At 35.5% G+C, this 14,877-nt stretch overlaps 1 protein-coding gene across 2 annotated transcripts in view; it reads right to left on the reverse strand.

The window, feature by feature from the left end:
* Window positions 1–300: 300 nt before the first annotated feature.
* Window positions 301–14,877, reverse strand: part of LOC145693320 (clavesin-1-like) — a 47,213-nt gene continuing 32,636 nt past the window's right edge. For both annotated transcript variants that reach the window (XM_081769205.1, XM_081769206.1), the window contains exon 8: window positions 301–889. In XM_081769205.1, the coding sequence (XP_081625331.1) occupies window positions 858–889 (32 nt within the window). In that variant the 3' untranslated portion in view covers window positions 301–857. The remainder of the gene's footprint in view (window positions 890–14,877) is intronic.

A 14,877-nucleotide genomic window follows, 5' to 3' on the forward strand; every position in this document is an offset into this window, starting at 1 on the left:
TTATTGAAAAGTTTCCAGTTGGGAACTAACCGAGTATCTGACATTTCTCAAGAACGAATTTGGTGCTTAAAGCAGTATAAGCATTCTGTATATAATCCTTCTTTGTTTTTGTTTTGTTTTCTAAATAAAGTATATTAATAATTATTAAACCGTTCTATAAAACATCAAAATGATATTGCAAGGTGCAAGCTACTAGCGTGAAATCCACTTTGTATCATTATCCTCAAACTAATTACATAATTTGTCTTCAGTATACAGCTGCAGGTACACTTCAACATATTTTACTCTTTTTTTTTAAAAAAAAAAAGACATAATTTACAAATATAATCATTTTTAAAATAACTTACACGAACAATACAAAATTTATGTCTTTTACATGCTCATTCCTAACAAATAAAACTGCACATGTCATATATAGATACACAAAACATACTTATTCAAGATTTACGTTACATTTCACGCGTTTATTATGGCACAGAACAAGTCATTGGAATGCTCTTAGTAACAAATTTAAACACCCAATTAAAAATATTAGACTATATTACAAATATATTATGCACAAAAAATAATAACTAAAATATCATGGATGAAGTCTGAGTATTCGTTCACTTATTTTCGTTTCCACGGTTATACTTACATTAACTTAAGCAACAATATGGCTTCATAAGAATGAAGGTTCGATATTAAATCATTTTTATTTACAGAAACAGAGAGACAGATAGCTGAGCACCAGTATTTAAGAATAATAATATCTTATCAAGCGACTGATGACTCAGACAGGTATAGAGATAGAAAACCTGTTCCTATAAAGCATAAAAGAATAATCTTCACTTGGAATTACACTCTTGTAGTCCAGTTCATTTGTTCTTGAAACCGTACGAGTCCCATTCTGAAAGAAAAGTTACAGTGTATTATTAAAGTGTATACAGTAAATCGTGATACTAATAATTGCATTTTAACGATAAATTTTCTAGTGATATATATTTTATAGATCGTACAATGAGCGGATCGGGGGAACACAATGGTATGTAACATTTTTTAACTTTCGAAAAAATTGGAAACGGAAGTTCAACATTCGCATGCAATGCAATACAACGACACACCAAACAAGCTTCCGCTGCCATCTGTAGGTGATTTCAGAAATTAAAGTAATGGCATACTGTTCGCTGGAAGCGACTGAAACTTTCGAAATGTGAATGTGGAGAAGAATGGAGAGAATTAGCGGGTCGAGCGGAAAACGAATGAGAGGGTCTTAGAAATGGTGGAGGAGAAAAGAACAATTTTAGACATTATTAAAAAGAGGAAGAGAAATTGGTTAGGATATTGGCTAAGAATGAACTGTATCATGAGGTACGTGATAAGAGGATATAGTGGCAGGGAAGAGAGGGAGGGGACGAAGGAAACTGCAATTAATGGACGATATCAAAACAGAAAACGAAGAGGTTAGGAGAAGGCCGTGGAGCATGAAAGCTTCTCAGCTGCGGCAAGTGACCTGCAAATACTGGTAAAATAACTATGATGATGACATACTGTTTTGTGGTTTGACGCCAACCCATTCCACCTAATAACTTAATTTCACGGGAAGTGATGCTTACCACTGTGTCTGCCAAGCCGTTTATACAGTATATTGTTTGTGTGTTTAAAGCTTAACGTCTGCACATCACCTCCGAGGTTACGTCAATATACAGTTTAAATGTGCTTATTGAATTGTTATTGCCATAATTGTTAACAAGATAAACACAATTTAAAAGAAAGCACACAGTATCACGTTTCGATACTACGGCAGTATCTTGTACTTGATGATGATACTGCTTTATAATTGAAATATTACATTGTGTACTGTTTTACGTTAAGTATGCCTATCTTGTCCAAAATTAGTAACAATTTAATACAACAACGTTAAATACTCTGTTAATAGCAAGATTGTTAGTGGTAACGGAACGGAAAATGTTTTGGGCTCAAGTCCCGGAATCTAAGTAAATGTTTTAATTCAGTGTGTTTCTTGAAAAGAACAAAATACATTTCAGTATATCGGTTCTTTCACAGAGCCGAAAACCATACACGTATTTTGACGTCAACATTTGCAAACATCGTTAGGTAAAGATTGATACAAGCAACTGTGAAATAATGACTGAAGGGAACTACCTATAGCGGTTTTGTTACAAAAGTTGTTTGTCTTTTCTCTGTAACTTCACTTCCACTTAAATATCGGTTTCGGTTCCATAACCGAACCGATTGTCTCAGAAAATCAATTTCAGTCACGGGTACCGATTCTGAAACCATTTCTACTGGTAAATTTCGTTAGATTCAGTGCCCGTTATCGTTTTTTTTTTTTTTTTGTTGGGGGGGCGGAGAAATCGGTTTTGTTAGCGTTAAGAATCCTGTTTAACCCGGGAATGCATAGTAGGGCCAAGCCCGACTCCAAGTGAACTACCGACGTCTAGGGTAAAAATGGAACTAGTTACAACATTCTCCCTCTGTGTAATTTCAGTTGAGTGTCAGGTATTGTGAGGAACGATCACAATATTTCTTTGCTCCTTCACGGTACTTGGCAATCAAGCGTCTGGGGTCGGCCTGGACCCCGCTATGCATTTACGTGTGTAAAATTTTAGTATTACGTGTTTATTTCGTGAACTGTTTCTTGTGAAATTTTATAATGTTGGGAAGACGAGCTCGTCAAAATTCACTGTCCATTAACCCAAATGAGTTAATCAGTGTTGTGAATTCAATTTTAGATAATGACGATAATTTTGATAGCGACGCTGACAATAGTGATATGTTCATTGATAATTTAGCAGTTGATCACGAGGTGTCCGATAAACAATGTGCATCAAAAAGTAAGAGTGAAACAGCTGAAACTGATAGTGACACTGTTGATAGGGTAAACGTAATAAAAGGAAAAAGAATTTTTTTCCGTTGGTCGCTAGAGCCACGTGCTCAAACTCGGTTTTCCTGTTGCACGGAATATTATTCGCATCCCAAAAGGCAAAGGTGCAGCACAGAATGTGAAGACAGGAACTGAAGCCTGGAGTGTCCTTCTTACACCAGATATAATAAAATTGATTGTTGATCATACAAATGAAGAAATTACAAGACAGAGAACAACTGCAAGAGGTGCATCAAATACGTCGTATGGTCAGAACACAACTAAAGAAGAAATAAAAGCTCTGATAGGCTTATTGTATATTTCCGGTGCTCAAAAAGAGTACTAAGAGAATGTGGTCCACTAAATGCGGTTCGACCATTTGTCGTTGCATAATGTCTGAATGTCGTTCCAGATTTTTGATAAACTGTTTACGTTTTGATGATAAGTCAACTCGTAATCAACAAGATAAATTTGCTCCAATTTGAGAATTGTGGGAGAAATTCATAACAAAATGCACGGAAAGTTAGGTTCCACCGGAATACTGCACAGTGGATGAGCAACTTTTAGAGTTTCAAGACAACTATCCTTTTAGAGTTTGCATTGCTTCCAAGCCCGATAATTATACGTATGTTAAAAATAGTAACAATGTGAAACGCAACAACGTTTTATATGATAAGTGTCATTTCTTATATTGGAGCTGAAAAAAATCAAAAGAGCCTCTTGATATACAATACGTAGGAGAGTTATCATCAAGTTTGCATGGATCAGACATAAACTTGACAATGGATAATTGATTTGCATCAGTTCCCCTTGCAGAAGGAATGCTGAGGCACAATCTTACAATAGTTGGAAGACTACGAAAAAATAAGCCAGAGATTCCGCCGTCCTTCCAGCCTTCTCGCAAGAAAGACATTGGAACATCTGAGTTCGCATTCCATAAGGAAAAATTGTTGGTTTCGTACTGTACCAGAAAAGGAGAAAACGTTTTATTGTTATCAACCATGCACACGAGTAAGGATATACCGGTACATGAAAATACTAAGAAACCGGAAGTTATTCACTTCTATAATGAAACTAAAGGTGGCGTTGACACTTTTGATGAACTTTGCCGTACATATACAGTGACACGCAAAACTAGGAGGTGGTCTCTGAGATTCTTCTATGGTATTCTGGACCAAGCTGGTGTCAATGCTTTGGTTTTGCTTAAAATTGCTCGGATGGATTTTTTTAACGGAGCTAGGAGCGGAATTAGCACGAGAGTAGATGGTTCAGTATTCCATTTCTCAGTATCTCAATAATGAACTAAAAATTTCCGTAAGAAATATTCTCGGAATTTGAGAGGGCAATGAGAGATCTAAAGCTAATCAGGATAATGGCTCACAGAAACGTGGAAGATGCTATCAGTGCGTGAGAGCGAAAGGCAGAAAAGCACGCATTCAGTGTGGAAAGGGTCGAAGACCAATATGTGAAATCACAAAAAGGACATTTGCTCTTCATGTCTGTAAGAGAGAGACGAAATGCACGAGGATAAATAACATTTTTGTAATATCTGTGTTATTTGAAAACTATACTCAATAAAGCATTTTATGTGTGTGGTAATTTCCCGATATATAATTTCAATTGTATTACTTTGGCAAAAAATATTTTGTGATCATTGTGACAATCACATCAATAGCTTTGTGCTTAAAATAATATGTTTTTTGTAGTTACATACCAATATCTTGGTATTTATATATGAAGCCATTTATTAGTTTTAATTACAGAATAACATGTGAAAACAGGTTCTATATTATTTTATTTCTATTAAAAATGAGAGTTAAATAAACTGTGTTTATCTATGTTCCCACATATTATAGACGTTTGTAGTATGTATCTAAGATTTGGATGGGGTCCATATAGACCCCACTTATACATTAAAAGGTGTAATTTTCATCTATGCAGTCCCGGGTTAATAGAAATGATTTAATTCAATCATACATTAACATTTTAATTAAATTATTTCAAAAATTATTAATTAAAACACAATTGTGTAACATAATTTTCCTTACAAATAATATCAATACTATTATAGTCTAACATAAGTGGCAAGTCAGAGCGCGTACGTTAATCGAGATTAGAGAAATATTTAAATAGATAGTATTAAGGTAAACTAGACTATAGACTACCTAAGTAAAGAGTAGACTATACTTAGATGCAGTTATGACAAATAAGAACAAAGGAAACACAGTCGGTGAATAGAACTCAGAATCTCCCGGTTTGCAAAGCTGTGGAACCAGCTTTTGTTGTCAAGCAGAGCCTCTTCCTAGCCGAGTTCGATCACCAAATATCACAAATATAGTGATCTTTATTGCTTGGACGATGAGCTGCTTGCCCTCCAATTTGGTTTAGATCCGGTCAGTAGTTCTCAAGAAACAAAGTGTCACATACACAGATTTGGAGTTAAACTATGTGTATAAGCACCCGTATACTCTTCGGGAGTAAGCGGGCTAGTGAAGAAATTAATAGTACACTGGATTAATCGGAGAAAATACAGAGATTGTTCAGCCTACGTTTGGCCGATTTCGTTCCTTCCCCCTCCCGGGCAGAATGGACTCACCCGACCTGGCTCGTGGCGTCCTGCAATGTTGTGCAGTGTCTTCCTGGGAACGGGATTGTTTTTCCGCGCGGACGACAATAACGCATAAAACAGAACAATTGTTGTGAGTGTTGTGTTAATTTTTTTCCAATTTCCAATGCGGTTCTTCATGATGCCCACTTTAGAGTTTCTGTCATTAGAAAACAGTGCAAGAAGAATGGATGCAACATCAGTTTAAGTTGAATAAAAACTGTTATTAAAAAGTACAAGGGCAACGAAGCTCCACCATTTGGATCACCAACGAAGTTGCCTAGGAAGCGGGAATGCACCAAGACCACCTCCACCATGCAGAGGAAACTTCGCAAAATGACAATGCAAGAAAATCCGCCAACACAAAGGTGTATGGCTAATCGTCTTGATGTGTCTTTAAGGACTGTGAGCCGGACGTTACACCATCAACTCAATCTGGAAAAAGTCATGAAAGCTCGCGGCCATCTTCTCACGGATGCCCACCAAAAGGAACGAAAGTGTAACGCCCGGAAGCTGTACGAAGGGCATCTGGCAAAACAAAGGTGGACGCACGTCGTAACGCTCGATGAAGCATGGATTTACCTTTCCGACTGCGGCAAACCGAGAGCCATCATATACCGAGAGAAAGGCTCTAAGAACTTCAGAAGGTGGGTCCGTGTCTGTAAAGAATCCTTCCCAAAAGGGTTCGTGGTCGTCACTAGCTACTGTTACCGAGGTAAACTGAAGATTCGTAGGGTGGCGAAGAACTGAAAAATAAATTCGCAGTATTTTCAGCAGCAGATCATGCGGCCGATCTACGAGCATGAGGTTCCAATAATGCACGGAAATGACGCCAATCTGGTGCGCATTCAAATGGACAAGGCCTCATCACATACCTCACGATCGTCCCTCGCATTCTACAGGGAGATGGAGGAGGCAAGTGGTACACAGGTGATACCTTTCAATGAGGTACCTGTTAAATCTCCAGATGCAAGTCCTATGGACTATTGTGGATTTGGATTGCTGAAACGGGCTTTGGAAAAACGACGTGTGCGAACTGTGGAAGGACTTTGGAAAGCTGTGCAAATGGAATGGAACCAGATTCCCCTCCCAGTTCTTCAGAGAAGCCTATTACAGTGGAAATTACACTGTCGGGCTATTGTTAGGAACCAAGGGAAACACATCAAGCACTTACGGACCTGGCGCCATGGATTCTTCTAAATTTTTAGGTATGTCGAAATTGGCCAAATGTAGACTGAACAACCCCTGTATATGATACTACTCGGTGCAAGACTCTTAACGTCGTGACTAATACCGAAGAAGATATGAATACAGATAGAAAATTTGTAAGAGCGTGTTAGTGCCCTTATACTCTATGAATAGAACAACTATTCACTGATACAACAAGGTGAGTGTAAGATAAAAGTATTCATAAACAAAAATAAATAAATAAATAAATAAATTATGGAGCCAAAAGAGCAGATTAATCAAAAAGATCTGATAATCCAGAGAGGGATAGGATATCCGATGTTCTTACTCATACTGTGGAAACCGATACTGACCCTCGTGCACACAAACTCAGAACTTCTAGGACCATATGGTTGAAACATAGCCAAATTAGAATAAGGCGTATAGGGCGTTCAGCGCACAAGGGAATCAAGTCCAATTACCGAAGTTCTGAGGAAAAGAGGCATAAAGTATAATTGAAAAGTTATTTTTTATATTGTGAGAGTTATTTAATAATTTGTAATGTTAGTACATACGTACGTACTTTACGCGATAACTCTTGAACAAAAGCGTTTTCTTTATTTCTGTGTTTTGCAATGGATAACTAGAGCGATTATCTAGGCCAAGTTGCTTAATAGTGTCAATCCTTTTTCATCCGTAAATGAATGTCGTCTAATCTTCTTTACTGTCTTTAGCTAACTAACTAACTAACTAACTCTATGGCCTATGGAACCCGGAGGTTCAATGCCGCGTTCACAAAAGCTCTCCACTGACTTCTATCCTTAGCTAACTGCGTCCAATTTCTACTTTGTATTCCAATCTCTGCGAGATCCATCTTAATATTGTCCTCCCATCTGCGCCTAGGTCTTCCTAATGGTCGTTTTCCGATTGGTCTTCCTGTCAAGACTTTGAAAGCGTTTCTACTTTCTTCCATTCTACTGTCTTTAGCATGGAACCATTATTACGGTAACGATGTGAATTGTAAATTTCATAACTATAGGCTATTAGGCACATTTAGAAAACATAGACATAAACTATTCAGCTGCGGAAGATTTTAAATACCTTCATGATTCTTATGTAAAGGAGAAAAAATTAAGAAATTTTACTCTGATCATTCCTTCTCCACAAATATCCTAAAGTTTGTCGTCACAGAAACAAAGGTCAATTAGGATGATTATTACTCATCTCTCTAAGAGTAGTCTTTAGATGTCAAAGTAAATTTAATTCCTAGATGAAACTTACTTTTGCAACACAAACACATCATAAGTAAAGTAAATATAAAATTTAAAAAAAAAATGCTTCAAAGTTCCTTTAAAATTTTACTCGTTTCATTTTTTACTCCAAGTTCTACTGGCATTACTGTCACTCACACTTGTTCCACGATTCTAGTTTCTCCTCTGCTTCCTAGCGGCAACCCTATCCTACCCTACATGCCAACGCTGTAATAGCTCATTGTGGCCTAGAATCACACAATTTGATGTTGCCGACGGTAGGAAACTCAATCTTAGTTATTCTTTAATTTTATTTTATTCCCAATCATTCTCAAATATTTCATTATGGACAGGATATATCAGGTAGTCGGAAATGTGTCGAGCCTTTTGCACACGAGATGTCGTTAGTGTCCCAAATCTCAGAGTATATGCTCGCAGCGGCTCAGGCCTAACGTCATTTGAAACTAACAGTTGAAGCTAATAGCTGTGTAAAAAGTGTTGGAATTCATGTAATCAGACGTAAGGTATACCCGTAAAAATGAGTAAATTTTCCGCAAAACTGCGCTATATTTTACAGATTCAATTCAGAAATAAAACGTTGAACAAGACTGTACTATTCATAAAAATAAATACTTTACATGTTCCGTTTCGATCTTCTAACCAAGATTCTCATCAAACATACATACATCAGAGTGTATGTCTGATGAGAATCGTGGTTAGAAGATCGAAACGTAACATGTAAAGTATTTATTTTTATGAATAGTACAGTCTTGTTCAGCGGTTCAGTGTTTTATTTCTGTTCTTATTTGCAAGACGTGCAGCAATGTTGTGTTGTCATATTCAATTCGGTAAGCGCAAATGCAGCGCAGACCCTTGAAGAAATTTCTGTTTATGGGCAAAACAAGTATCAAAACAACCAACCAAAACATGGTTTAGTCGCTCACGTTTTGAACATTTCCGTCTACAAGATATTCTTCACATAAGGACCAATCACTAAAAATGAATGATATTCTGGAAAAAATCGAGCAAGTCGGTCATGTAAGCATTCATGACATCGCCAAGGTAGTCTGGAACTGTGGGAACATTCTATCCAATAACTTTTCTCGTTTACTTTTGTGATTGTGTGTCCCCTTTCAGGTTAGTTCAGCTAGTTCAAATAACTAGAAACATGATATAACAATAAGAAGGAAAAGAAAGTGATTGTAGCCTATACAGCTACTTTATAATGTTATTGACAGAAACCTTGAGAAACAAGTTCAAAGGCGATCTTTTATATAACAAACAGGCTTCAATCTGTATTCCACACACACGAAACAGGTTTTCAATCACGTACTCGTATTTCTTGATGAAAAAATAGCTAAATGTCTTTACGATGTTTCTGTACTAACAATGCTTATAATTTCCTTATAACTTGTGCATATGATACCGATGCTACAAAGACTGAAATCAATATTATTCCTTCTTTTTACTTTTGTATTTTACAGCAGAACTGTTCATTAAGTTGAGTTTAAATCCACAGCTATGACTGCAGACTATGTTTCCAAGAATCAGGTAAATGTTTCACTCAAACGGTTCGATCGAATTTTATTGATTTGTGTAATTCCCACGCTAACATCTATATTATAAGGTACCGTTTCAATATTCATTTAATGAAACTGGTGAAAGTTTGAAAAAGTCTCAATCAAAATGCCGGCCTGGTGATTCGACTTCAGGGCCTCCGGATAACAAAGAGAAAATGTTAACTTCACAAACGTGTATATTATTATTATTATTATTATTATTATTATTATTATTATTATTATTATTATTATTATTATTATTACAAGCTATGGTAGCATAAATTTCGGAAGTCTTATAGAACGCCTATGTTCGTCCGTCCGTCCGTTCGTCTATCTGTCGACAGATATCACAGCAAAAACGTAAGATATATCGAGCAGCAGATTTTCTTTTTTCAATCGATTCACCACTTCCAGTTTCAACGTTTACCAGACAGCAATAAATTATCTCTTTCTTTCTTTCATTTTATTTTTTTTCAATTGATTCTGCATCTCAAGAGAACATTTCATCAACATCCAGAACACTACGAAAACCAGAAGTGATCGAAACTTATTAGTACTTCCGATTTAAATATTGATTTCCTTCGAGAGAAAACTTATATATATTGAGAAGAGGTTTTCTGCAATTGATTCAACGTCTCAAGAGGGGATCGCGGTGGCTCAGTGGTAGAGCTTTCACCTGTGGTGCTTGGGGTCCCAAGAGTGAACTTTGTGGTAGACAAACACCGTGTGTGTGGGTTTTCTCGGGGTTCTCCCGTTTCTTCCACTTTCTTCATTCCACCATTTCATTCATTATTCTCCTTTAGCCTAACCGGCAATACCGTAGGACGTAAAACTCAAAGATTTAATTTCATTTTCAACGTCTCAAGAGAACAAACCATCGTCACCTGCAATACGTTACCAAAAGAAGAAGTCGTTGAAATTTTATAGTACTTTCTGTTTCAATACTTATTTCCCTAGAGCAAAAAGGGGTAAGAAATATCGAAAAACTGTTATCTTGACGGACATTTAACGTGCAAAGACTGAGTTTTGTCTTGACTTTTACATGACTGTTTAAAGCGAAGGTGATAAAAATCTACGACTACCGGTCATAACATTAATCGTATAATGGATAAAACGGAAATAGATATCGACAAGCACTTTTTTTTGACAGATTCAATACTGCAAGAATATGTTTCACTTTTGGTTTTATTCCTATACTGTAAGCGGAAGTGGTGAATATCATTTAGCACTTCCGGTTTCAATATTAATCTCCACAGAGAAAAAACAATAAGGGATAGAGAGTAGTGATTTTTTGATAAGATTCAGCGTTCGAGTTTCTATATGTGATCTTATACAGAGGGCCGGTTCTATACATTTCGTAAGTGTAAGCAAACAATATTTAGGTGCCCCCACTTAAATGATAATAAAAGAGTAGAAACTGTGATTAATAAAAAAATCTTCAAATAATTGTCACAATTGAAAATATCTTCAATGTCTGTAGTATCTTTGTGAATATTAACGAAAAATGGGAAAATTATAACTAATTGACTGTGGATGAATACTGAACAAAGTTCCTATTTTTAATAATTAGTAGATTTTTATTAAATAAGCACAAGAGACTACACACTAAATAAGCACAACTAAGATATATATTTAAGATGTATTTTGATAAGTATAATTGAAACAGAAAAGTCGAGACAGAATAAAACTCATGCGCTTAAAGTTTAACATTAACACAGGGTTGATTTTGACAAAGAGGTATCCTCTTATGCTTCATTAAAAGCATATTTAGATAGTATTTTCTACTGACTGATACGATTATGGTAATTAACTTAATTTCTCGTTTTCTTTGTTACTGAAAAGTTCATGTTATAAAGACACTTTTCTGACTTTCAGTGTTCCAAAATCTCTTATTATTGCATTCATATCCATCTTGTTGAGTATGTCATTTTCAATGGCAATCAAAGCTAGCCCATTTGATTGTTCCTGAGGTATAGTTAATGTCAAATATTTTTTTATTAATTTTAGTTAAACTTGCTTAATATACAACAAATGACAAAAGTGTGCGCTTTAATCGATATTTAATTTGTCATCGATCCAATGATGGAATTTCAAAATAAGATCTCCCGCAAAATTTCTTTTCAGGGCCCCTTAGGGTTATAAAACAATTAAGTTCTTTCATATCTCGTTTCAGCATAGACGTTCGAAATCAGGCAATGAGTTAACAAAACGTAAACCCAGGCAGTGGCGCACCCAAGGTTTCTCTTCTGGCTTCTAAGACTTTTCGGAGTAGCCTACAAAATGCAAATAATTTTGTGTGTTGTTCAGTGAAATTGTGATCATTTTCTTAAAAATTAAAAGTTCTGAGAGATCCAGACTTTCGGAATACATCCATCGGTGCATCCCTGAACACAAGTAACTAATAATCAAAATTCTACTTTACATTAGGACTATTACAAAATGTTTAAAACTATCGCTCCATCTAAATTTAATACGGGAGAATAGATTGATAATGATTGCTACACTGTTATAATACAACGAGCATATGTATAAGTTGCTGTGATTGACAGTGAAAGTTCTATATATATAAAAAAAAGTGTTACTTATAATCCTAATGACCTTTCGATGATGGTTACCCTTTCGAGTCATATACGCATATACTGCGTGAAAACTAATTTATTCAAACAAATTTTGAAATACATTAAATTTAACTCAGACTTGTAACCGAAGAGTCCGTATCCATTCTATTTTAATTTAACAGTTAAATTACTGCAATTAAGTTAAATAAATTTACAGTTTCAAAAGTTTGTAGCCTTGCAAATGTTTTGTTAACAGTTCACTACTTCTTGACAACTCCCCACCTCAACATTTGTATTATTATTACTCTCGAAATTTTGTCCAGGAGTCGAAATAAGCTTTTTTAGATCCTTCGTTTGCCTCTTATCTTCTTTCAGATTTCGTAGCTTTCTTTTTCGATAAATTCTCACTATTAGTTTTTTTTTCATCGTTAGCCATTATTATTACATGAAACACAAAGCACTATCGAAAAGTGAAACCACATATCAATATAAATAATAGAAAGAATAAAACGAAACGACTCACGATAGAAACGAAAATGTTGACTAATGACAGATTGACTAATAGACATTAACAAAGTGAGTGAGTATCAAACAGTGGACAGTGATTGTGAGCCACTGATGTTAGGAACTTAAGATAAAATTTCCCTCAGGAATGATCTAAAATTCTATTTGTATCGCCCGTCTTTTCTTAGTATTCTCCCCCTCCCCCTGCCTCGATAAATAGACAACAAAAGTCTAATCGCTTCAATAATGTGCATTTGATTTAGGCTGACCTTTCTCAACCCTTAACTGTGGTGATTGAATCGAAGCACTATGTGGGAGTCATTGTTTATGACAAGGCGAAGCACCCTTGAAGACATTTCTTTCTACTGTGATAATGCCACCCAATCCATAAGCAACACGTGCAGTTGACTTTCTTGTTTGTTGATACATTCCCATTTCAAAGACATATTTGGCAATGGTATTCTCTAGCAAGATCGTGGAAAGGTTGTTAGAAGAGGAATGAAGAGTCTGTTATATTTGTATTTTGTGCATATGGTGGGATTGTGGAAAGAATGTCGTGCTACTGTGTTAATATAACATCTATTGAAAAGCTAAATTTCCTTGCATTTTATCTGATATTCGTAAAATCTCCCTTTATCGTTTCTTTAAAACGTCGTTTCTAAATCCTCAAACTAGCATCTTCTGAGTATGGCATTGGCGCCAATTAATGTACGAGTCCAATTCAATTGTAAAGGGGTGTTTTACAGCCAACCACGCAAAGATTCGACTTTATGGTCCTTTTGATCTATTTTATCTATCTCAGTATGTACATCTATTTATTTGAAGCTATGAAATGTTTTTCATCATAAATTTTCTCTAATAAATATTCACATTTAAAACACAAAATTAATTTTCTAGTTCGGCGCCCTCTTCAGCTGGTGCCTCCTGCGAACGCGTAGTTCGCAGGATTCAAGATCCGGCCCTGTATATTTCTATTGCAACCAGTAGTTATAGAAGTTATAGATGTACTACTTCAAATTCAAAGATTGAATTCGCATAGTTTGGAAGTTCACTGTAGTTTCACACTATGAAACGAAAATAACTTATTATTAGTATTATTATTATATTTTCTCCACTCCTCACCTGAGAAGGCGACATAGTAGGCTTAATATACGGCTATCCTAGTATGTACATATATTACTGTTTTTCTTTAGGTTTTCCTTTATTCTGGGGGTTGCGCGGAGCTTCTTACAATTCTGCTTGTGTCCAGTATTACGCTCTACTCTATTTTCATCATATTTTTCTTCAATTCCAATTGTTTAAGTGCTTTTCCGCAACATCTTGTAGGTCACTTCAGTATCCGATATTATTACAATTGATATTATCATATTTACACATTTTTGGTCTTTCTAATTCTGTTCATAGTTCTCATGTTTTCTATTAGTATTTTGGAATTTTCTATTTTTTTCTATGCGATTTCAGCAAGTTTGTTGTGTTTAGGATTGTGGTGTCTATTAGGTGTACTTCTTCTATGTTGTTACTCTGAGGTCTCACTTGTTATGATATATTTCTTTGTCGATTTGTATTGTTCTATTCCAGCTAAGTTTATGTTGGTCGGTTTCTAGTATGGTTTCCGTTTAGTATTTGTAATACGGTCCGTCTTCCGGTATCGTTTTTTGTTTCATTCGTATTTCTTGATGTATGATTTTTATAACTTTGTCGTGTCTTTTTTTGTGTTCAGTTCGTATCATCATTACTCATTCAAAGGGCAACCATAAAGCATAGAAAGCAGTAAAAGCATAATGGAATTTTTCACCTATGGTTGGTACCATATCTGTGATTTTGACCACTTTACATATTGAAATTTGCTAATTTTATAAACATAACAAAGCATAATTTACAGAAATAAAGCATAAAGCATAATGTTTTTCATTCCAGAATCTGTATATGTGTACATCAAAGAAAAATATGTTAATATATTTTGTGCCAAAGAAAAGATGTTCAACAAAGGCTGTTATCAACGCCGCAAACAATGGAAATCAACTACCAATTGCCTTTACGCGTAACAACGGAAAGTTCAAATTCCTCCTCTCTTCGCACCTTCCGCTCAGAAGGATTTTTTCCTTTCCTCACTTTGTGTTAAAAGGCAGGCAAAGCTGGTTGTGCTTATTCCAATGTGCCAAAATCAAGAGTTTATGCAATCTCAGAGAGTAAGAGAATTCTCAACTGATCATTTCAAAGTACAAGGCGGTAATCTACTTTGTACTCTTTGTTCTGAATTCATTAAATATGAGAAGTTTACTGTGTAGCTACATGTTTCTTCTTGGAAACATCGCTTAAGGAAAACTACAGAAAATGATGTAGTATTTATTGATGTGATTTTAGTGGA

Source organism: Thermobia domestica, chromosome 8, assembly GCF_964235325.1.
Source record: "Thermobia domestica chromosome 8, izTheDome1.hap1.1, whole genome shotgun sequence".
NCBI lineage: Eukaryota > Metazoa > Arthropoda > Insecta > Zygentoma > Lepismatidae > Thermobia > Thermobia domestica.